At 48.9% G+C, this 25,033-nt stretch overlaps 1 protein-coding gene across 1 annotated transcript in view; it reads right to left on the minus strand.

The window, feature by feature from the left end:
• HK1 (hexokinase 1) overlaps positions 1–4,936 on the minus strand; it is a 71,088-nt gene extending 66,152 nt beyond the window's left edge. Inside the window, exon 1 of the mRNA XM_059899099.1 lies at positions 4,560–4,936. Within this exon, the coding sequence (XP_059755082.1) occupies positions 4,560–4,853 (294 nt within the window). The 5' untranslated portion in view covers positions 4,854–4,936. The remainder of the gene's footprint in view (positions 1–4,559) is intronic.
• Between the last annotated feature and the right edge of the window lie 20,097 nt (positions 4,937–25,033).

Consider the following 25,033-nt stretch of genomic DNA (forward strand, 5'->3'; position numbering starts at 1 on the left):
TGTGTATTGTTAGGTATAGACAGACATATATACATATATGCACACATATAGCTACACACACAATTGATATCTGATGTGGCACCCAGAAGGTGTCTTGGGATGCTCAGTGATAACAACCCATTAAAAAAAAAGAGAAAGCAAAGCTACATTTTGGTAACCATCTATTCGACTCTCCCTTACAAAGTTTCTAAGCATAATATTTCCATTTGTACATTTAGAGCCTGATTTTTTTTCTTTTTTTTTCGGCCGTGCTGCACAGCTTGTGGGATCTTAGTTCCTCAACCAGGGATCGAACCCGGGCCCTTGGCAGTGAAAGTGCCAAGTCCTAACCACTGGACCACCAGAGAATTCCTTACAGCCTGGCTTTAACCAACTCTTAGGCTAGTGATTTCCCACCCAAGATCTGACCACTGGCCCCTATAGCTCTCACAGCATTCTCTGTTTTGCACTTATCATAAGACAGCAAATAATTATTTATACTCCATAAGAATAGGGACTATTTCTACCAGGTTTATAGTCGTCACCCCATCCTAGCACAATACTCTGCACGTAATAAAGGACTCAAACATTTTCTGAAGAAATGATTGAATTCCCATGATCGGATTTGATTCTAAAGGGCCTCAAAGCAATAAGCAGGTGCCTGCAGTCTAGCCACGACTGCTTCCTGGACACAGAGCTGTATGGATGTCTCTCTATCCAGCATCTCCTCCAGGGCCTCCTCAGGCATGTTCAGAGCTGACGCCAGTGGCTAATTCTATCAGGCAGGAACCCCTGACTGCAGACACACATGGAGACAAATCAGTCCTTTTAGGAGAAAGCTGCCCATGCCTTCTCCAGAAAACAGGAGGAGTGTGGGAGGACAGCGCAGCATGGCCAGATGTGAAAGTCCTGAATACCCACCCACTTTCCCAGTTTATTCCCTCACTACAATCCCAAATTATCAAACCAAATGAAGTGCTGGGCATTTTCTTAGGGGGAGAACTCCAAGGAACATCCAAGGTAGAGGGGACAGGGATTATGAAATGAAGATTCCCCAGGGAGTGAGGCTCGTACTGGATGCTTGTATAACACCAGATCAAAAGGTGCATGAAATAGTTTTCATAATTTTCTAACTCTCATCTCTCTCACACCCGAGCAATAAGGAAATGGGCATTTTTTAAATGCTTGCTTTTGCTGCTGGAATACATGGGCTCCAAGCAAAAAGAACTTGGTAGCCCTTTAACTGCTAAGCATACTCTCCTCTGCCTTCCTGAGCCAACCACTCGAGGACTCTGGGTTCAGCCATTGGACAAATCACACCTGTTGCTCACCTGCTTATGGGGATTCCTTAGGGTCATGGGGATCCCTCCCAGAGAAAATCCACTGGCATTTGCTCACCATCTGTCAACCCTGGAGAAAAGGACATCTAGTTTTTCTTTAGAGGCCAAGTTCTGACCTTGCTGGACCCATCTTCCTCTCCTAAAGGAACAGAGCACTACGTAATCCTTTACCCTCCTTCGAGCTCTTAATGGCTAACCCAAGTGGAGGAAGCAGGCAAGATGAGAGGCATGTTAAAAGTTACTTGGAGGTGAAAAGACCCAGGCTCTAGCTGTAGAATTAACAGATGTCTGGTATTCTGATGAACGGAATCTTTCACAAGCACACATGTGCATCCTTTTCCTCCTAAAAGCACCAGAAGAGTAAAAGGGAAATCTATGTTTTATACTTAACTTCAGTCTAATGCCACGACACCCTTTTCACCGCACCCCATCATCCAACACTATGCAGATGCAGTCTGGAAAATGGGACTCCAGGCTGGGAAGCCAGATGCTTGGCCCGTTTCAACCCAGGATATATTTATGAGGCTGAATTACTGATGTGTCTCATAGGCAATGGGGAGAGAAATGATACCCTTTCATGATCACTTTTGTATCCTGAGCAATCCCACAAACCTTTCCTGGCACCATCCCCATCTTCCCTCTTCCTACACCCAGACCAGAGGGCAAGTAGATGGATGAGGATTAGTGCGGGATGCCAGAGCTGTCTCCAGAGCTCCAGAGGCCACCTAGGGCTGGAGGGCTGAATCACCATGGCTGCCCACGCTGGCAGGTGCGGCGGGGTGGGGGCTGTCTTCACTGGGTCCTCATCAGGTTGCAGGTAGGGCCCAGTTCCCGCAGGAAGAACAGGGCTTGGAGTCCTGCAAGTGGAGGACTTACCTTGGAGTCCCAGGGTAAGTGGTAGGTAGGAAAAGCTGGTCTCTAAAAAGTCCTGAGTCCCAGGAGAGCAGATGGAGTCTCCCAGGATCTGCTCGAGTAGGGGCCGGGAAAACTGACTAGGCCATCAGAACAAGCGCCCACTATGTGCTCAGGAGGCCCAGGAAGCTTCCTGAGGACCACAGTCATGGATGGCAGAGTCACACAGCCCATCATGAAGGCCAAGGTGACCCCCTGGCAGCAATGCACATACTCTCCCCATAGAAAGCAGCCTGAGAACTCCTCCATGAGGTGCAAGAAAGCCAGCCTGTTTTTAAGACTCTCCTTGACCAATAATATCATCTGGTGGAAGCTTTGGCCTCAAGACCCACCTCCAGCAAGGTTCTGATGCCAGAGGAGGGCGGGGAGGGAATTTCAGAATGCCAATCTCAGAGGAGGGACTTGAGGATCAATTGATTCAGAAGTCACACAGTCAGACGCCTACAGGACCCTGGTGGATAGAGTGTGAATCAGGCCACCAGGAGAGTGGAAGGCTCTGGGGCCACACTAGATACTGCGTGCCTGATAAAATAGGTCCCACTGAGGGCAGTCCAAACCTCAACCCAGCTTGGCCCCTGGCGGCCACACAGATGTGGTGGGTGCGGATGCTGGAGGCTTACAAGGTCATTCGGGTCCCCACCTCAGTGATCTGCTGTCTTGAGCTACAGAGGGCACCGTGTGCAGGGAGAGGGCAGTGAACTCATCTATGCCTTAAATCCCCCACTGTGAAATGGGAAGAACATCAAGGATACACAGCACCACTGAAGAAAACTGGTGAAATGCACATGTTGACATGCAGAGCTCCCCAAGCTCAGTGGTCAGAAGGAGGCTCCAGGGTGCTCCATGGGAGTGAGCATGAGTCCCACGGTTTGACAACTCCATAGTCACTGCCACTTGTAGCCATGAGGGACCGTGGCAGATTCCCAGGCCTGTCTCCTAACTACCCAACTCTGGTCCCCACTCAGCGCAGGACCCAGGATCCAAGCAGCAGCATCCCCAATGCCTTTGTCTCAGCACCTCCCCCTCAGCTGACTTCCAGGAGGAGCCTCAGTGAAGTTCCCAGTGGAGGGAGGCGGAGACCTGGGTCCCGCCCTGGCTCTCCCTCTAACTCCTCGGGTGACCTTGATGAGGTCACTGCCCTTAGCAGGCCCGTTTCCTATTGTGCCAGAGGAGGGGGCTGTCTTGGGTGGTTAGGAAGAGCACTGAACATCCTGTGGCTGCAGGCCTGTGGCTCCTGCCTCTCACCTGTAGGTACAGCTCCTTTGTTTGAACTACAAAGTCAGGTTGACTTTGCTGTCCACCCCAGCTTATCCCAGCAATAATGTCACCCATTCTGGGTGTGGGTGGGTCAGGAGATCTGTCAGGCGTGGCAATGATAAAATGGGCGTCTTTCCCTACAGCTTAGGCTCTTTCTCAAAAACTTGATGCCAAAGCTGGTATAAGGGAGAGATACACCTTTAACACCTGCCAGCAGACAGTATTTTATGTTAGACAGAAGTTAAAGGCAGCAATACCTCAGGGTAGGGAAATGTGTCCTTGTGCAAGTACACACATGCCACAAGCATACATATCAAGGCCTCTATCCGACTCAAAAGACCAGTCTCTTATTTGAGCTCCCTGGGCTGGCTGGAAATTACAGCTTAAGAGAGCAGAGCGGTCACGTAGAGGGATAAAAAAATTCCATTCAGACATGCCGCCCCAGACCTGAGGCCTATGAGCAAAGTTTCCGGTGGCCTCCACGCTTCTCCTTGTTCCAGGAAGCCGTGCCGGTCGCCCAAGTCTTCAGATTAAGGAGCAGGCGCAACAACTGGGAGAGCCGGGGTGACAGCTTTTCCGGGCACCCGACGCCCTCCACCGGGAACCCCAAATATGGGATACATGGCCTCCAGCCAGCACCCCCGCCTGCTGCGCGCTCACCTCCCCAGCATCTCTGTGATCACTCCTCCGCCCACGGCGCTCGGACCGTACCAAACAGGCCCTGTGGACCAACCCACCAGTCGCCACACGGTCACCCTCCCCGCATGGCCCGGGGGCCCATTTGACATCCACAGCTCGTTTCAAGGACACTGCAGCAGGCAGCCCAGTCTCGGGGGTCTCCCCCCCACCCCCCAACACACACACACACACACACACACACACACACACGCGCGCGCATACGATCCCGGGCAGAATCAAAGGGCGAAGCCTTCCCCACCGCCCCGCGGTCCAACCAATGCTGGCCTGGGGTAGGCTGGGCGCGGGAGGATGGAGGCGGCTGCGGCGGCGAGCGGATACCGGAATGCAACGTTGCGGGCAGAGCGTCGGGCGGCGGCGCCGGCGGGGGCTCACCTTTTTGACTTGGTCATCCTTCAGTTCGGTGAAGTAATAAGCCAGGAGCTGCGCGGCGATCATGCTGGCGGTCGGGGGCTTGGGGCGGCAGGCTTGGGGCCGGCGTCTGTCCTCCGCAGCCTGGGTGAGCAGTGGTCCCAGGGCTGCAGCTCCGCGGCTCCTCCTCCTCCTCCTCCTCCGGCCGCTCCTCCCCCACGACCCGGGGCGCGGCGGCGGCTCGCGCGCTCCCAGTCTCCGCGCTCCCGTCCCCGAGAGGGTGACAGCCTCCAGCCGGCCCACCTCCTCGGCGCCCATTGGCTGCCGCGCGCCTCTGCAGCGCCGGGCGGTCGCGGCCGGGCCAGGGCCGGGGGGGCTCGGTGGCTGCTCCTCCCCGCGCCGGAAAGGGGGCGGGCGACGCCGCGAAATCCCCCACAGCCTGGCATCTCCCAGCACGTCCCCCACGTAGGGAGCCGCCGCAGGGGCGGGAGGTTCTGTCGCGCGCGCACCGTCACGCGTGGCGGCGCCCTGCTCGGGGAGGGGCGCAGGCGTGGAGGCTCGGGACGCGAGAGGAGGCACCGCCCGGTCCGGTTTGCTGCCGAACGGGGCAGCCTAGAGGGGGCGGTCCCCTTCCTTGGAAATTAGGGCTCGCCCCTGGGAGTTCCGTGGAAGGGGAGAGGCCCGGAGGGGAGCTCGAAGAAGTGGGCGTGGAAAGCGAGCGGGGGCTGTGCCGGCGGAAGCGAGATCGCGGAGGCTTCGCGGTCCTCGCACCGGGTCACCACGCCAACCGGCTCTCGCTCGGCCAAGGGGCCGAGCGCCGAGCCCCACCTGGGCCCTCACCGACGGAGCTTCATCCCACTCCACCCCGCCCCACCCTGGCCCGCCCGTGCTGCGGTGCCTCCAGGCCTAATCCCCGGCTGGCGGATTTGTGTTGCTAAACCAAGAGCGACGCCCCACAGCGTCCGCCCCTGAGTCACCGGTTCTTTCGGCCGGCCCTCCCGAAGGGCGCACGCCCGCTGGGCGGGACCTGAGCTGCAGGCCCCGGCCTGTCCCCATGCCCCCCGGCCCCCTGAGCACCCAGGCTCGCTGGACTGTGGGGGACAGTTTGGGCGCCCCTCCTAGATGCCACCTTTCTCACTTCCCGGAGGAAGTTAGCCGGGCTGGGAGGAATCCCTAGAAAACCGTTCGGCTTTAAAGGGGGGAAGGAAGGTGAGGAATCAGAGGTGTTTATGCTGCTACTAGGACTGATGGCAACCATAGGATTCTTAGATTAATTGCTTCTGTGTGCCAAACACCACCAGGAGCTTTACTGCCTTACAAAAGGACATGTATTGAGCTCAAAATACAAAGAAGTGGTTACCATTCTGATTCAACGGGTAAGCAAGTGGAGGCTCACTGAGGCCATGTGTCTTGCTGTACAACCAGAAAGCTGTAGATCCAGGATTAGACTTTGGGTCTGTGTGTTTTCAAAATGAGTGCTCACCCCTGGGTTTTGCTGTCCTCCCAGTCGTATGTAGCCTCTGCCTAAATAGGCCATGATACTTGAACCAAGGCTGCATCACATGGTGCCCTGAGATGGCCAGTGTCCAACCCCATAACCTCTACCCCAGCCCTGGATCCTGTGGGCCCCTGGCCAGGCCTAAGAAAGGTACAGTGGAGTCAGGAGGGGGTGGTTTAGGTCCAGAACAGCCCTCAGGAACCTCAGGGGCATGGCTTTGACATCACCAACTGAAGAGGGTCTCAGTTGTGGCCCTTGAGGCCAGAGCCCTCAGTCCAGAGCACAGCCCCTGACCCCTAGCTTTATGGCTGTGGCATCCAGGGTCACCTCTCTGAGCCTGCTTCCTCATCTATAACATGGAGATACTAATGCCCACCTACCTCCCTTGGTTGCTGTGAAATACTACAAATAAAATACCTGCTTATGATATACAATTAATAAATGGTAGGTATTATCATAAGATTGACTGGGAAGCTGATGAGGTTTACACTTCAGGGCTTCTTGCTTGCATTCCCCCAATTCTAGGCCCTCAGAGGGCCTATCAATTTTATATTTGTAATTTTGAATTATTTTCCAAAGAGGATCCCCAAAATTATTTTAAGCTTTAAAGCTTCACAAAACCTGGATCTGCCCCCTGGATAGTATCATTATAAACCAGAAACAGAGAGGTTTCCTGGCATCCATCAAACACTTATACCACCTGCATGGCCATAAAGCAAAACTGGGTGAATGGGAACAATTTGGTTGTTCTCAAGTACCATTTGAGTCTTGCGAATGTGGTTCTGCCAGACTCAGCAGGATCAAGAACTGTGCTTTGTTAATTCCTCTGTCTCACACTCAGCCCACAGCCTGGCACTCGAAGGTGGAATGAGCCCAGTGCAGCGATCGGGAGCACACATACCCCTTAACACAGGCCCAGCCAGCACCATCACCAAGCCCCCATTACAACTGAGATGTCTTATCTGAACTGGAGCTAGGGAGAAGCTAACCCTTCCAATGGCCAGGCCCGGAGATGTTCTGTTTGCAGGCAGGGAGACTTCCAGTGCTTTCTCTTCCCTGCCTTCGAGAGAGAAACTGCTTCTTAAGGTGACTCACTCCTCCCCACCCCCTGAATGCAGCCATGTCCCAAAGCCTATCAGTATTTCCTGAGAAATATCTCTAGGCCTGCCCCACCGTCTCCTCCCAACCCTCAGTCCTCATCAGCCCATGCCAGAAATATTGCAAGAGTCTTCTAGCTGCCCTTCCTGGTTCCTGGCTTCCCGCCATCCAAGTCATTCTGAGGTGCCAGCAACATTACTCCTGCTAAAAAGCAGCCTAATCACAGCATAACCCTGCCCGAAGCCCCTGGGTGGCTCCCTCTTTCCTGATGAAGTGGTTCAAATGTCTCTGCCTGGTGTCTGAGGCCCTCTGTAATCTGACTCCACTCTTCCCCACTTATCTCTTCCTCCACTGTTGGCCACGGCGAAGGCACTTCCCACTCCACGTCCATCCTGTTGGAGCCCCTGCTCATATTTCCTTGCTTGCTCGGCCTTCTCCACTCACCTCCACCTGACCAGTGTCCCTCTCGCCGAAGGCCCAGCTCTCCCACCCTCCCCATAAAGTCTTCCCTGACCACGGCTACTCACTGCAGTCTCCCAGGCCTCAGCACCTCCACAGGGCAAACTTGGATGGTGCTCAGAGTGCATCTAGATCTAGACCAAGACTCTTCTTTACAGACTAAGAATGTGAGAAGCAGCAGGTGGGCCATCCTGCCCAGCCAGTGCTCTGTCCATCCTTCCCCACCACCTCACTGCAGCCTGGTTCTCAGATAAGTAACACTGAGTCATAACAGTCTGCCTGATATTTTTGACTGTCTTCTTGGGGGGTGGCCTTATCTGCCCCAATCAGACAGCTTCCTGAGGCCAGAGTCCATTCTGCTCTGCTATGTCCCACACTGGGCTCAGAGCTGGGGCCGTCTCCCCTTTCTGTCATGCCAGCTATCATCCCTTGCACTTCTTTATTATTCTGCCTCTTTTTTGCTGTCACGTATCTCTTGGACCCCAGCCAAATCCCTTTGCTGATGACTCCACAGACCCTGAGGAAAAGCAGCAAAGACCTGGACCATGGGAAACCTAGTTCCACAGGTCTCTCCTCACCCTCGAGATGGCCCTCCCCTCTCCCAGAAGTCCCCTGGGTTTCTCTGTTCATTTACTGGGCTTCCTCCTGTATGAGTTGGGATGGGGGGTGGAGGGTCAGACAGCGCTGGGCTGCCAACCCACAAAACACCCCTGCTGGTAAGAGAATGAGGGCTGCAGCTAAGTCAGAAGGAAACAATTTGCATCAGACGCATGGCACTAGGAACTTTACACCAGAAATTCTCTGCAGCGGATCAAAGCTGTACCCCAGCACCTGGCAGCACACTTGTAACAGCAATCCTTGCATAATGTTGACAGTTTACAGAGTAGTTTCTCATTTATTGCCTCATTTCTCCTGATAACAGGCTGGTGAGGTTAGAAGGGCAAATATCATTATCCCCACTTAATCAGTCGATGAGGGTAATGGAATTTAAAGAGCTTGTTTAAGGTCTCAAAGAGAAAGAGAAAGCAAGAAAAGAAAAGAGTAAGGCCAGTGCCCACACCAGGGCAGCATCTTGGACTCCTGACACAGTGGGGGGCCTGTTGTGCACAGCACGTTCTGAAAAGAAGCACCAGGAAGGGACCCTGACCCAGTGTTTATATTAGTTAGATCCATGGTGTTGGGAATTCCCTGGCGGTCCAGGGGTTAGGACTCAGTGCTTTCACTGCCGTGGGCCCGGGTTCGATCACTTAGGTCGGGGAACTAACACCTCTCAAGCCGTGTGGTGCGGCCAAAAAAAAAAGAATGACCTGGAGAGCTTTTACAAATGCTGATACCCAGGCCCCAGCCCCAGAGATGATGGCTGAATTGACCTGGGGTGCAGTCCAAACATCCTTTTGAAAGTTCCCCAGGTGAGTCCTAGGGACTGCCAGGAATGATTTAGGCCCTCACTTTCTATGGGGACATCTGGAGGAAATGTCTGAAATGGATTGACTGGTAATATTTTCAGCAGTCTCTCTTGGATGCTGCCGACCAGTGGTTCCTCCAGGGTCCTAGTGGTCCTACAGATCTGGAGCACACTGGATGCAAGTTCATCGTGACTTTCTCATCAGCTCTGCACTGTTCTGCTTCCTGCGTGAGAAGGCTGGTGAGGAGTGTCTGGGGTTGGAAAATCACCTCAGCCTGCCTCCTTTCCTCTCGCATTCTCCCGAAGTGCTGCCCTTCAACAACATCACAACAGAGGTTAAAGATCGACAACCACCAGGTTAAAACATCTTATTTGGCCCACCGAGTGTTTTATGAGCCAACACTTGAAAATGACATGTCACTTTAAAATCCAGGTTTCTGGCATCTAAAGTCTAGCCGCACAGAGCCCACGTTATCACTGGCAATAATCAGCTGGCACTGAGCACCACTGCCCCCTTCAGACAAGGCAGGTGTGCTGCAGCTTGCCCAGGCCCCACCCAGCCCACCTGTTCACTGGTACACACAGCTGACTGGCCCCTGTAGGCATTTCAACTTTCAACTGATAACTGGAATTTGTAGACCGAAGGCCTCAGGTATTAGGGCCGGGACTGAGAGGCCTTGCACCCTAAGCACCTCTCTTGCTTCACCCAAGTCCCAACTCTCTCAGGTTTCATTAAGGTCCCTGCCTGCCTGCCCCTTGCTCAACCCTGACCTATTTACCTGGCTCAGAAAGGGCCTGACCCTCTAGAGACACCTTGCTCAGCTTCTGTCCCAAAAAGTCTTCTATTCCCCTTTAGGGGTGACAGTCCCTCAGGGAAGCCAAAGGAAAGCCCAGTCTGGTCCTGTCAATTCCTGGACATCCCATCCTCATTCCATTGCCTCTGAACCTGACGAGCCTCCTGTGCATAAAGAATAATGGCCTGCAGGAAGAAGGGTTAACCAGACCGCTGAGGCCTGCCTGGCTTCAGCCATGCTCCTTATCTGAGGCCAGCTCCTGCCCCAAAGGATGCCCATATCGTGTTGGAACAGAGCAATCCTAAATCACCCTGCTGGTTACCCTGAGTTTCCTGGGATAGTGCTCCCCAGTGCCCACACACAGCCACCCTCACAGGTCCAATAGAAGGTCCTCCTCAATCCTACCCCTTAGAATTAGCTCCAAAATATGGAGGGAAATGCTCACATAGGAGAGTCCGTGTCAACACCTAGGCAGGGTTCCCAGGCTATGGGATTGCACAGGCCAGCAAATGAAACATACAGACAAAACCTAGGCACTGGGTTTTCATTTTGCTAAGAAAGGATTTTTTTTTCATTGTAATTTCCATCTCCCACTACCATAATTTCCTAAAGGAGGAACTATTTTAACCCAGAGAAGTAAACATACGGGCTGGTTTTCAAACAAAATACTTTGGTTTTATAATAATACTAGTGCTTAGGTAGGACTTACTACATACCAGGTATTGTTCTAAATTCTTTACTTACATTAACTTGCTTGACCCACAGAACAACCCAATGAGGTAAAAACTAATTTTATCCCCATTTTATACACAAGAACACCGAGTCACAGGGAGATTAAGTGACTTCTCCAAGGTCACAGGGCTACTGATGGAAGAGCTGGGATCTGAGCCCAGGCAGTCTGACTCAAGACCACCCTGCTGCTCTAACAAGGTGAAATATTCATTTTACTATATTGTCCTTATTTCTTTTATTTAACCAGGGCCAGTGACGGCTCAGTCACAGATGGGTCCAAGCACCTGAGTTGGGAAGCTTCTCTCCTAGTGTACTGAGCCATTCTTGGTTAGATTTATAAAACATGGCACGTGGATCCTGGCTCTGCAGAACCCTAATGATAGGGACAGAGTAAAGGGACAAAGCAGGTAATTAAATAGTTAATCCCACTAGGAAATTGTAAGTAAAGAAAAAAATATGGGAGACCCCTGTAAGTTAATGATCACTCAAGAAAGCAAGTTTTCTTAACCACAAAGCCAAGCAGGCTTGCTTACCAACAAAACCATGCAACAGAAGCATGAGACATGACTCCAAACAATAAAACAACGGTGGCATGAGACCCACATCCTGCCCAGTGAGCTCAGTAAGTTAATGACCCTAGGACATGCTCTCTGCACACATAAAAAACAATAATTTATGGAAAGGTGACATTTCAAAGGGAAAGACCCTCATTGTACTGAGACCTGAAGTAATTTTTCCATAGTGCCATGACAGTCCCAGCTTGACCACGTAGGGACAAGAAAACTCCCCCACCCAACCTGGAGGAGGAGCTGATGATGGAAGCATGACGTCTACTAACGAATGAGGAAGAAGGGGATCTTCTCCCCATCCCCACTTTTCCTTTGATTATGAAACTGTAGCCCAGGGACTTCCCTGGTGGTGCAGTGGTTAAGAATCCGCCTGCCAATACAGGAGACACGGGTTCAAGCCCTGGTCCAGGAAGATCCCACATGCCGTGGAGCAATGAAGCCCATGCACCACAACTTCTAAGCCTGCGCTCTACAGCCTGCGAGCCACAACTACTGAGCCCACATGCCACAACTACTGAAGCCCGTGCACCTAGAGCCTGTGCTCCACAACAAGAGAAGCAACCGCAATGAGAAGCCCGTGCACCGCAAGGAAGAGTAGCCCCCGCTCGCCTCAACTAGAGAAAGCCCACACGCAGCAACGAAGACCCAAGGCAGCCAAAAATAAATAAATAAATAAATAAATTAATTAATTTAAAAAAAAACTGTAGCCCAGTAAGTTCTCAGGGTGTGGCACCCTCTCGTCCACCTGCTTGTAAGCCTCACAAGCATCCTATTCTAATAAATCACCTCTTATCTATCACTTTGCCTCTCGCTGAATTCTTTCTATGCTGAGACGTAAAGGACTGGAGCTCCTTGGAGCGCCCAGAATCGCCTCCAAGCGGTTTCACTCTTACAAAGGGCATTCTCAAACCAGCTGGTGAGGCTGATCCCGTGACAGAGGGGCCTATAAGGGAGGTGTGGAAGCAGTTGCCCCTCCCAGTGCAGGGGTGGGGAAGGGGGGACGTCTAGTTTGGTGGATTCAGCTGAGCTGACTGAGTATTCCCTCCTCTCTCAGTCTTCTGCGGGTCCATCCCAACGTGCCCTACCCAAAGAATCACTTTTGTCAAGAGTTGCGGCCTCCACCTCTCTCCTGAGCTCCAGACCCATATTTCCAACTGCCTGTAAATATCAACTCCTAGATCCCATGGGCACCTGAAACTCAATTTGTCTCCCATCACAGTTATTTCTTCTTCTTAAATTTCCTTTCTTCTCGATTCCTCCCCTTGTCATTTATTCACTCAACAGATATTTCTGAAGCACTGAAGGTGCCCTGCACTTCCTAGTTCACTAGAAATGTGCAGGTGAGCAAAACAGAGTCTCTGCCCACATTCCGTGGACAGAGACAGACAGTAAACAAATCACAAATTAAATGTACCTTATGTCAGGCGCTAGGAGGAAAAATAAAGCAGAGTGTATGTGACACAGCTGCATCCTACAATTTCCATTTCCCCTGTGTCCTAACAAATGCTCTAATGTTTAGGTGCCCTGGCCCTGCGCCCCAGAATAAAGGCTAGCCACCCTGCAACTAGATGTGGCCAGGGGACCAAGTTCTGGCCAGAGAGTAAAGCCGAGTTCCCCTAAAACTGAGTTCCCCTGCCGAGTTTATGATTAACCTCTCTATCCAAAACTTTATTCCCTTTCTTGTCCTGCCCCTGTTCCCCTCAGGACTGAGGAATAGCAAAGAAAAGGGGGGACTGAAACTGAGCAGGCCCCTGCAGGGTCTTCCCAGGTACAAGCCCCTCCATGCTCCCTCACCCCCTTCTTGTTTGGCCTTCCCTGATTTCCAAAGAGCAGTTAATAATTAGGACAATAGTCACAGGCCTCCTAGTTCCTCCTGAAGGGATACAGATAGCATCTGAAGCATATCTTTGAGTGGTTCTGCAGAAATTAAGACCCCCACTCAGTGGAGGGTGGTGACTTGCTGACCACAAGCACATAGACCCCAGACTGGTTGGAACCAGAAGGCTGATGAATAAGATTCCTGAAACATCCCCCTGTTACTTCACCACCAACCAATCAGAAGAATGTCTGCTAACTGATCACACAACCTGCAACCCTCACCCCTAATGCTCCCTTTAAAAAACCCTTGCCTGAAAGTCTTTCAAGCACGAGCTGCCCCTTGGTGCCCTGCAGTAAATGCTGTACACGCCGTACTTCATTCACTGCCACCCGGTGTCAGTAGACTGGCTTTGCTGTGCATCGGGAGGGAGGACGTAACAAGAGGAAAGTGAGGTCTCATGGGAGCTTCCAAGAGCCATTCCTAAGATTGTGCAGCTTTCCCTCTGCCATCCCTCCTTCTTCCCTCTTGCTGGCTGAAGTACAGACAGACAGGCTGGAGATCCAGGAACCACCTTGGATTACGAGATAACCTTGGGAACGGCAGCCATACAAAACAAAGCAACAAAATAAAATAGAAAGAGCTTGTGTCCCTGTCACCAAGGTGCCCCATATCATCCCCACACTGACTACCTCCAGACTTTTAGAACTTGAGAGAGAAAATTTAAATTACAATAGAGAACAACAGAGAATGTGAGTATCACTTTAGATAGGATGGATAAGGGAGGCTTCTCTGAGGATATGACATTTGAGCAGAGACCAGAATAAAATGAGGGAGTACGCCATGCCTGTGCTTCCTCTTCTCTCTTGGGAAAAGAGTGTTCCAGGCAGAACCATCTCCCTGCCACCCAAGCTGGAAACCTGAATACCATCCGTGAGTTCTTTCCCCTCCCAAACCCCATCTAGTCTAACCTGATCTGTCACCAAACCCCATCAAGTCTACTTATACTTGTGTCTGGAGAACAAACACAACACAAATCAAACCTACAAACTCTCTTGAATCCATCTTCTCCTTCTGATTCGTTCTGCTACAACAGGACTGTAGTGGGTTGAAGGGTACCCCCCCCCAAAAAAGATATGTCCTAACCCTCACAACCTGTGAATGTGACCTTATTTGGAAAAAGAGTCTTTGCATGCGTAATTAAGTTAAGGATCTCAAGATCATCCTGGATTACTGGTGGGCCCTAAATCCAACGACTGTCCTGATTAAGAGGCAGAAGAGAAGACACAGGGAGGAAAAAAGAAATTGTCACGTGAAGGCAGAGGCAGATGCCATGTGAAGATAAGCCAAGGAACGCCTGGAGCCCCCAGATGTGGAAGAAGTGCCCTAGAGCCTGTGGTGGGAGCACAGCCCTGCTGACACCTTGATTTTGGTCTTCTGGCCTCCAGAACTGTGAGACAATACATTTCTGTTATTTTAAGCCACCAAGTTTGTGGTAGTTTGTTCTTGTGGCCCTAGGAAACGAATATAATGCCTTTAGCACAATATCTACTCTCTCTTAGCCCCAGGCTACAGAACTTGTCTGTTCAGAAACCCCTGTAGTAAAAATGTTTTGATCATATATCTCGATATGTATATTAATTTACAACTATCAGTGCATACTACTGTACTAATTCGTTAGGTATGTTATAAAACATACCTAAATGTCTATGTTTGACATGAAAATGGATGAGACAGATGGGAGTGTAAAATGGTACAACTACTTTGGAACTGTTTGGCTGTTTCTAATAAAGTACAATATACACCGACCCCATGACCCAGCAATTCCATTCCTGGGTATTTACCCAAGAAAAATTAAGGCATGTGTCCCTACAAAGATTCGTACACAAATATTCATAGCACTTTATTAGTAACAGCCAAAACTAGAAGCAACCCAAATGTCCCTGAGCAAGCGAGTGGTTAAACAAATTGTAGTATATCCATACATCATACTTCTCAGCTATAAAAAAGGAATGCTTTTCTGGGGTAACAATTTTATTGAGTATAATTCACTACCATATAATTCACCCATTTAAAGTGTAAAATTCAATGATTTTTAATACAATTGCAGAGTTGTGAGATCCTTGCCACAATCAATTTTAGAATATTTTCATCATCCCCAAAAGAAACCCATATCCATTAGCTGTCACTTCCCACCCAAACTCCCATGCTCCCTAGCCCTGGGCAACCACTAATCTGCTTTCTGTCTGTACAGATTTGCCTATTCTGGACATTTCGTATAAATGGCATCATACAGTCTTTGGTGACTGGCTTCTTTTAATTAACATAATGTTTTTAAGGTTCATTCATGTTGTAGTGCATATCTGAACTTCAGTCTTTTTTATGTCTGAATAATATTCTGTTGTGTGGATATATCACAGTTGGTTTATCCACTCATCAGTTAATAGACAGCTGGTTGTTTCCACTTTGGGGATTCTTTTGGTATTGTATAAGTTTGCTAGGGCTGCCATAACAAAATACCACAGACTGGATGGCTTAAGCAACAGAAATTTACTTTCTCACAATTCTGGAGGCTAGAAGTCCAAGATCATGGTGTTGGCAGGTTTGGTTTCTTCTGAGGCCTCTCTCCTTGACTTGCAGATGACTGCCTTCCTGACATGTTCTTCTCTCTGTGTGCACGCATCCCTGATGTCTCTGTATCCAAATTTCCTCTTCATAGAAATACCAGGCAGAGTGGATTAGAGTCCACCCTAAAGACCTCATTTTAGTTTAATTACCTCTTTGAAGACCCTATCTCCAAATATGATCACATTCTGAGGCTAAGACTTCAACATATGAATTTTGGGGGGATACAGTCCATAACAGGTGTTGTATTAAGAAAACACTGCCAAATCCAAGGTCACAAAGATTCATACCTATGTTTTCTTATAAGAGTTTTATAATTTTAGCTATTGCATTTAGGTCTTTGATCCATTTTGAATTAATTTTTGCATATGGTATGAAGTAGGGGTTCAACTTCATTCTTTTGCATGTGGACACCTGATTGTCCCAGCACCATTTGTTGAAGAGACTATTCTTACTCCATTGAACTGTTTTGATATCCCTGTCAAAAATCAAATGATTGTAAAGTTGTAAGGGTTTATTTCTGGACATTCAATTCTATTCCATTGATTTATATGTCTATCCTTATGCCAGTACCACACTGTCTTTATAAGCTTTGAAAATAGGAAATATGAGTTCTTCAACTTTCTTATTACAGATGTTTTGCCACAACAACTGAGCCCTCATGCTGCAATTACTGAAGCCCGTGCGCTAGAGCCCGTGCTCCGCAACAATAGAAGCCACCACAATGAGAAGCCTGAGCACCGCAACGAAGAGTAGCCCCTACTCACCGCAACTAGAAAAAGCCCGTGCGCAGCAACAAAGACCCAACGCAGCCAAAATAAATAAATAAATTCATTAATTAAAAAAAAAAAAAAAGACTCCACCTGACCACCTTTGCATGAAGCAACCCACCTCAGATATACTCTGTTGCAATTTTTTTTTTTTTTGGCCATGCCGGCATGGCTTGCAGGATCTCAGTTCCCTGACCAGGGATTGAACCCAGGCCACAGCACTGAAAGCCCAGAATCCTAACCACTAGGCCACCAGGAAACTCCCTGTTGAATTTTAAAGACACTGTAAAGTGCCAGCTTGAGGAATGGGAGGGAGGGTTGGGAAGGCCACCACAAATGGCACAGAAAATTCTATTTTGGAACCATAAGGGAAATGCCAGTAGGGAAAATCTGAAACGTGTCCATGCTCCGGTGCAGAAGGGATGGGCGCCAATTTCCTGGCATGCCTGATCCTGCACATTGGAACAGACAAGAGAGGGGAGAGACCTTTCCAGTCCCTCCCCCAGAGTCTCTCCCACAGTCGGTGTGCCACGCAGCTCCAAGGCTGGAGAGCCCTGTGTGTAGTTCTGATGCTTAGCATTTTGCTTCTAAGAAAGGGCTAAGAAGGGAGCCTAGTAACAAAGGTCCCTCAGAAAGCCCCTGTCCTGTGGCAGTGGGCTGGGCCCAGCGGGAGCAGCTAGAGGTAAGTGCTCTTCCTCACCCCAGAATCTATTGCAGGGCTGCTCACTAAAACCATGATCAGAATTCCCAAAGAGAAGTGCCGTACAATATGTTTCTCTTACGGAAAACGTTACAGAAGAAAATGGAAAGAAAATTTAGGTTTCTTACCTTACTTTGAGTGAGCGGGGGCTGAATTGGACTTTCAGTTGCTGTACCCTTCAAGACAGGACAAGATAAGGTGTTATAAAGGCATGCAACTTGCATTCACAGCATATCGGTGCTTATAATTAACCAACCACGCTCAGAAAGCAAAAGTAGTTACAATTAACATTGAAATACCTAAGCAAATTCTACAATGATAAATGATTCTCTGGATGAAATGCAGCAGAGCTCAGAAATCTTCGATTCACAGATCTATTCACATCAGCGTTTATTAGTTAGGTACTTACAAACGTGCCAGGCACTGTGCTAGGAGGCAGAGATTCAAAGACGGAAAAAACCACCGTGGCTCTGACCTCAGGGAACCCACAGTCCTCTAGAGAAGATGCATGTGCTCATCAATAATGAAAGCACAGCTGGCTGAACTGCTAGAGAGGCGTGTAGGGGAGCTATGGGAACACAGGGGTCTGTCTCTGCTGGATCTCTGGCCCCGCCCCACCGTGTCCCCAAACTTGCAGGGTGAGATGCTTCCCAGATGAACGTGGAGGGAATGTGGGCAACAAGCAGTGACCAGCTTGATGAGTTGCTTGATGCTTGATGAGCATCCTTGGTGAGTTAGCACCCCGCCCTTCCATAACCTTTTTACAACCTCCCCTGCCTCACAGATTTGGAGAGCTGCTGCCAATCAAGAGACAGGCCCATGAGGATTTCTTCATGATGGCAGCTGAAGGGATAAGGAGGATATAGTAAATTATTTGCAAAAAACACCCACAACAGTTCACCTCTCTGTATCTATGCTCTCATGTTGTCTCCTCCCACAGTGACTCTGGGATTGGCTGTGTGACTCCCTTTGGCCAGTAGCACAACAGCAACAGGATGAAAGTGGAGGCTTGAAAAATTCCTTGTGCTGGGGCTTGCCCTCTCTTGCTGTTCTTGGGACTCTTACAAAACCACTCTCAGTGGGTGAGAAGGAGTGGAAACCAGAGTGACAGAGCACAAGAGGAAATCCCACTTTACAAGGAAGGAGACTGAGGTTTCTAGAAGGTTGCATAGCAGCTAACAGACATGCAACCAGTCCCTGTGAAAACCAGCAGTAAACCACGCATCCTCCCTGAAGGGCAGCCCCTATCTTTTCAGCACTTCTTGTCCTGCCTCGCATAGAATAGGTGCTCAATAAACGTTTGCTGCTCATGAACTGAAAAGCCATGCCCTCTTCTAAGCGGGCCCCAAATCAAAGAAGCTCCATAGAAATCATGATCCTAGGGAAGCTAGGAAAGCAAGAAAAGGCATAAAATGACCAGGACAATCCAGGCAAATTTTCCATATGCCCAAGGCCCAAACAGTCTAGGCTTTATACTGATACCCCACGAGAGCAAACTTCCTGCTGAAAGGGCTCTCATGAAGCCTTGCAGATACTTACAGGCCTAGAGTCAAGAGTAAGGAGACAGTGAAAAATACTGTCTGGGGCTTGGAATAGCCAGGGAGCCAAGGAGAAAGAAACTGAATGGACCATATAATTTCTAGCCCTTCCTTAGATTAAGAGTGGGAATTCAATATTCAAAGCACAACATTTCTAAGCTTGGAACAACTTGAAATATAACTGTCCTAAGGAAGTTATGGTCTGAGCGGCAGGCCTCACCCTGAGCCTTGAGTATGATGTGGAGATAGAAAGAGTACAGGTTTGGAGTCAGAGAGACCAGAGTTTATGTCCTGGATCTGCCACTGACCAGCTGTGCAAAATTAGGCAAGTAATTTAACCTCTCTAAGCCTCAGTTTCCCCATCTGTAAAATGGGAACGATACCTACTTTGTTGGGCCTTTGTGAAAATTAAAGGAGACCATGTAAAGTGAAGTGGCTGGCACGGGGTACTGCTCCTGAAATGGCAGCAGCTGCAGAAAAGATCATGGATTTATACGGAGGCACAGGGCAACAACGCCAACTTACACCGGCCTGCTTGAGGGGTCAAACCAAGCTCCAATTCATAGGTTTTCAGCTTGTGTCTGAGACCCCAGAGCCCGTGTTCCTCTCTCTGGACCCCCAAGTACCATGGAGGACCAGCCCTAGACCCACAGATTGACCCTGAACTCCAAGTGCCAGTGCCCGAGCCTGCTGACTGCCACGTGGCGCCTCTGACACTGGCTGCTTTGTGCCACCTCTCCAAGGCTGGCCTGGCCTGCTTTAAAGGCTCGGTGGCATTCTGCCTGGGGCTGGCAAAGCCAAGCAGGGGCACAGGAAGGGGACAGTGGGGACCAGGAGATGTGGCAATGACATCCCAGACGAACCTCCTGGTGTGGAAGTGCTCCTCCTTCCCCAGAGCGGGCAAAACTTGTCTCTCTCTGGTTGCGGAGTAAAGGAGAAGAGAAGGAAGAGACATCGGAGGCCCGGGACCCACAGAGAGTCTCCCCACTATAACAAACAGGTGCCTTGGATTCTTGAGACTGAGCTTCCACTTGGGGGTTAGAAATGGGATCGAGTCCAATTCTCTCAATGCCCTGCAAGGTAGGAAGGATGTGTCTGGGCTACACTTTGCAAAGCCCTTCTCAGAGATGATGAAGGGGGCATTTTAAACCAGTCCTGCAGGACTGAGGGAAAGTCCCCCCACCCCACCCCACCTGCTGTGTGCGCAAGCTTCTCACCTGGAGGCCAAAGTGGCTCCCTCCCGAGCTAGCACTTCCTCCCCACTTTCAGATGCTATTTGGGAACTAATTTGACATCCAGGCACTGACCTGGGGAAAGTCTTCACAAAGCAAACAGGCTGGGCCACAGCAGTGATTGAGACCCTGCTGTGAGAGAGTTCTGTCCCCAGGGCGCTAGCCTTGCGTTTGTCCCTTGGGCTTAAACACCACTGTGCCTCTATTTCCCTAACTTAAAAAGGGAGCAATTGTAGTTCTTGCCCACAGGGGCATTCTGCAGCACAGGTTAATTTAAAATGAGCCAGCCACTCAGAACATAATTTGTCCTGTAAACGTTTTCCAGGGTGTGTTTCAACATCCAGAGGAGAAGCAAAGCTCTCTGTAAGAGGCAAGAATGGGCTTCAGCTTTTACATGGCAACGTAGAATCCAGCCAAGGAAGGTTTCTCTTAGAAAAATCCACACTCTTGTTTTCATCACACATTTGTGATTCTGCAGCATGACTGTCTAAGAAGCAATTAAGCGGAGGGGTTACGTGAATGATCCTCTGGGCTCCCCTTGGTCAGGACCTTTCTGGCCCTGGTGAAAATTAAACTGCAAAGAGAATTAGAGGCAGGATCTGAGGGGCTCCTGACTTGTTCCATAACAGGTCCCTGCAGTGCTCTTGGTCTGGGGCTTCCCTCCTATAAAATGGACCCTAATGTAACACCTGCCAGAGGGAGTGGGCTGAGCGGGCAGGGGTGCCTGTGACCACGTGAAGTTAGAGAAAAGCTAGAGGAGATCTTACCCATCCTCGCTGGCAGGTCTGCCCCATGGTGGGGAGGACACCTGCTGTGCCTAGGTCCTTTCTTCTCTTCCGCTCTCAGCAGCAGGGGCTGTGATGCCTGGAGAAAAGCAAAGCCCAAAGGAGGCAGTGTCGGGGGTGCACCAGCCTCGCTCCTGTTCCCCAGCTGGGAGCTAAACACCAGATACTGAGGCCCAGGGACAGAGTGCAGGCCCCTATTTCCAAAAGGGTCTGTAATCCCAAGTAAACTGTCATAAGGTTTCTGGCGGGATATCATCCCAGAAGAAATTCCCGGGAACCTAGTCTGCAGGTGGTGCCTCATCCCAACTACAGCCTCCTCTGCTTACACAGAGGTCTGGAATTGGGTGCTGCTCTGGGGAGGAAATCACGTAGGAATGGAAATCAGCCAAGACAACTTCCAAAGGCCAGCGTTTCAGAGGTGTGATCGTCATCACGGTGTCACTCTTTTCCCCTGTCTAATTTAAACACGGTAGGGAGTATCTCTGGGTAAAAAAGTAATTTTCTGGGCTTCCCTGGTGGTGCAGTGGTTAAGAATCCACCTGCCAGTGCAGGGGACAAGCGTTCGAGCCCTGGTCCGGGAAGATCCCACATGCCGCAGAGCAACTAAGCCCTTGCGCCACAACTACTGAGCCTGCGCTCTAGAGCCCGCGAGCCACAACTACTGAAGCCCGCACGCCTAGAGCCCATGCTCCACAACAAGAGAAGCCACCACAATGAGAAGCCCGCGCACCGCAACGAAGAGTAGCCCCAGCTCGTTGCAACTACAGAAAGCCTGCGCACAGCCACGAAGACCCAACACAGCCAAAAATAAAATAAATAAAATAAATAAATTTTTTTAAAAAAGCAATGCACACTCATCACAAAAAAGCCAGAAAATATAGGCAAGTACTTTAAAATTTTAAATCACTTTTATTCCTGTAGAAACAAGCTCTATTAATATTTTGGTACATATCCCTTCCTTATATTTCCTGATGACTACATACCAATAACAACATGGTTCCAAAAATGGAACCATGCTATAATATACTTTTTTTCTTCTTTTATTTTGGAAACAATACATTCACTCTAATATTCAAAAGGTGCAAAAAGCCACATAGTGAAAAGTCCCCCTTGAACCTTTGTTCCCAAGCCGCCCAGTTGCCCTCGCTGGGCAATCAATGGTATAAGTTTGTGGTATATCTTTCCAGGCATATTTTGTGCCTATACAAGCAAATCTTAATATATACTGTCCCCCTCTTGTGTGTGATAGCATATTACACACACTGTCTACAATATACTTTTAAAAACTACTTTTTTCCAAGGAATAATATATTATGAAAATCTTTTCATGTCAAATTAATCAAGATCTCATCATTTTTTATTAGTTACACTGGGTAGAGATTTTATAATTCATATACAGAAAGGCTAATTCAAGAATCCTTATTCAATAAATGTCAAATAGCCTAACTCAAAATTCGTAGCAATTTTATTTTCTCTACATATCATCATGAACAGCTTACAATATTGTGTGATTTGCCTAACAATTAGTGTGCTGCAGCAAATCCAAAAGCCTCCCTACTATTTGAGGCTTTTTCAGTTCTCAGAGGGTAAGCCAAGAGTCCAAACTTCTAAACATTGGCGTAAGTTGGGCATCCAGCCACTGAATCCCAACGATTCAAAGTTTGTGAATTCTGCCAGAATTGGTCTTGGCAGGATACCTGGCACCACTGACACCCCAAAGCCTCCGTGGCCCAGCTCAGAGGCATAAACAAAATTTGTGAGGCTGCTTTGTTATTTGTTTACCTAAACAAAATTTGATTTAAAGTTCATACTTAATTCCTTCATCCCGAGAATTTCTGGATGAGAAAAGACACAGAACTTGGCTGTGGTATATCCTTCAGAGAACTTAGAAATATCAGTACTTGTCTGATATTTACTTGATAATCGCCACCCTCTCCCATCAGAGGATAAGTTCCCAGGGTGCAGGGACTTTGTGGGTCCCCAGTTCTAGGCACATAGTAGGTGTTGAACACAGCCTCGAGGTCATGCTGCTTGGTATGGAGCCCTACTCAGCCACATAATAGCCTTGACTCTGGAAAAGTTACTTAGCTTATCTGAACCTCAGTTTCCTCAACTGTAAAATGGGGATAATAACTGTAGTAACAGAGCCACATAGGAATGAGGTGTGTGTACATAAACAGAGCACTTAGAATAGTGCTTGGCATCTAGCACGTATTCAAAATATGTTAGTTAACCATCATTCTTGTTGGTTGATTAGCAAATGTACTGAAATTCAAAACAGTTGTGAAAGCAAAAGGGCTTTTACTGAGAGCATAAGTGGCTTATAATTGGAGGCACAGCCTGTTCAGAGGTGGTTTAGAGCGGTGACTCCACAGGGAGAGCACAAGGCAATTTGTTGGGGTGAGGGAAGACATAATCAGAACTTTTATTTACAACTTTTTAAATCTCACTCTATAACTTTTTTAGGCTATTCTTTATAGTGTGTATATTCTTTTAGTACATTACTAAATGTATATAATTTTTTAAAAAATTGAGCTATAATTCACATACGAAAAGATTCACATTTCAAAGTATGTATATAATTCGGTGTTTTCAGTGTATTCGTAAGGTTGTGCAAACATCACCACTATCTAATTCCAGGACATTTTCATCAACCCCAAAAGAAACCCTGTAGGGAATTCCCTGACGGTCCAGTGGTTAGGACTCGTCTCTTCCACTGCAGGGGGCGAGGGTTCGATCCCTGGTTAGGGAACTAAGATCCCACAAGTTGAGTGGCGTGGCCTAAAAAAAAAAAAAGAAAGAAAGAAAGAAAGAAATCCTGTACCCATCAGCAGTCCCCAGCCCCTGGCAACCACTAATCTACTTTCTTCTCCATGGATTTGTCTATTCTGAACATTCCACATATATGGAATCATACATGTATATAATCTCAAAATAATTACAACACATGCATTTGGGAATGTGTCTACAAAAATATTTTACTGATAGAGTGCATGACCAAAAAAGGTTTGGAGGGACCTGGCTGGGAGTGTAAAGCCTGCTTGGTTTTATCCCCAGCTCCTCTACTAGTTTGCTCCACCGACACTGACAGGAGGTAACAGGCTCCATCAACCCAGTGCTAATGAAATTCCAGTCGCTGGCACAGTCCAAAGCAGAACATGATCTAAGCATAACAAAGATTTTGCTTTGTAAATTATGATTTAACTTTGTTTTTATAAAATATGTTCTCCTCCTAATTATGCTAGATAGGCTAACAGTTAAAATAGCAATGCAGCCTGGAACCTGGGCTCAATCCTTGCTCTGCCACTTACTGAACTTCTCTAAGTTTCCTTGTCTGTAAAGCGGGGGTAATAATAGGTGAAAATTAATAACCCTTTTCTACTTTTTTTTCTTTTTGGCTGCACGGCACGGCTTGCAGGATCTCAGTTCTCTCACCAGGGACTGAATCCCGGCCACAGCAGTGAAAGCCCGGAATCCTAACCACTAGACCACCAGGGAACTCCCCCTTTTGCATTAGAATGTGGCCTTAGGTTAGTGCTTTAGCTCTGTTCCCCTGCTTACCTGGTAAGGGTAGTAGGTCAAATATATTTCTGAGCAACATCTCCTAGGGTAAAGGTGACCCCTACTTGGTAGATTGCTTCTGGGTTGGAAGAACTATAAATACTAGATGGAATGCCATAGCTTTGGGCTTCCTGAGAGAGGTGACTCTTGTCTTGTCCCCTGCAGGGACTCTGGAAGATGTCCCTATGGAGCTGCTACAAGAGAATTTGGTTCCTGTGGGGCAGGAGGCTTTTAAGCAGAGAGGAATCCTGCACCTGCCCAGTGAGATCTTGTCTCCTCCTGTCTGTGGACTGCTACACGGACTCCCTCAGGAAAGAAGTGCTCCGCCTTGCCCTGCCGGCAAGCTGTGGTTCCTGTCTTACAGCCTTGCACGCAGAATGGGGCCGAGTGTGGCCTGTGGCAATCATTAAATCTGGAGGTCTAGTAGAGTCTAGAACTCTCCTGACGGGCACTGCAGATTAAGTAATGCAGAGAGCCTGGCATAACAGTAAGTACTTAATAAGCGACAACTATCAGTACTAAATAAATGGCCATTATTATTATTAATGTTTTTTTTTTTTAATTTTATTTATTTATTTATTTTATTTTTATTTATGGCTGTGTTGGGTCTTCGTTTCTGTGCGAGGGCTTTCTCCAGTTGCGGCAAGTGGGGGCCACTCCTCATCGCGGTGCGCGGGCCTCTCCTTATCGCGGCCTCTCTTGCGGAGCACAGGCTCCAGTCACGCAGGCTCAGTAATTGTGGCTCACGGGCCTAGTTGCTCCGCGGCATGTGGGATCTTCCCAGACCAGGGCTCGAACCCGTGTCCCCTGCATTGGCAGGCAGACTCTCAACCACTGCGCCACCAGGGAAGCCCCATTATTAATGTTTTGTTTTATCTGCACTTACCAATTCACAGTGGGCCAGAGATCATTCTAA

The sequence above is a fragment of the Balaenoptera ricei genome, chromosome 16 (genome assembly GCF_028023285.1).
Source record: "Balaenoptera ricei isolate mBalRic1 chromosome 16, mBalRic1.hap2, whole genome shotgun sequence".
In the NCBI taxonomy this organism is placed as follows: domain Eukaryota; kingdom Metazoa; phylum Chordata; class Mammalia; order Artiodactyla; family Balaenopteridae; genus Balaenoptera; species Balaenoptera ricei.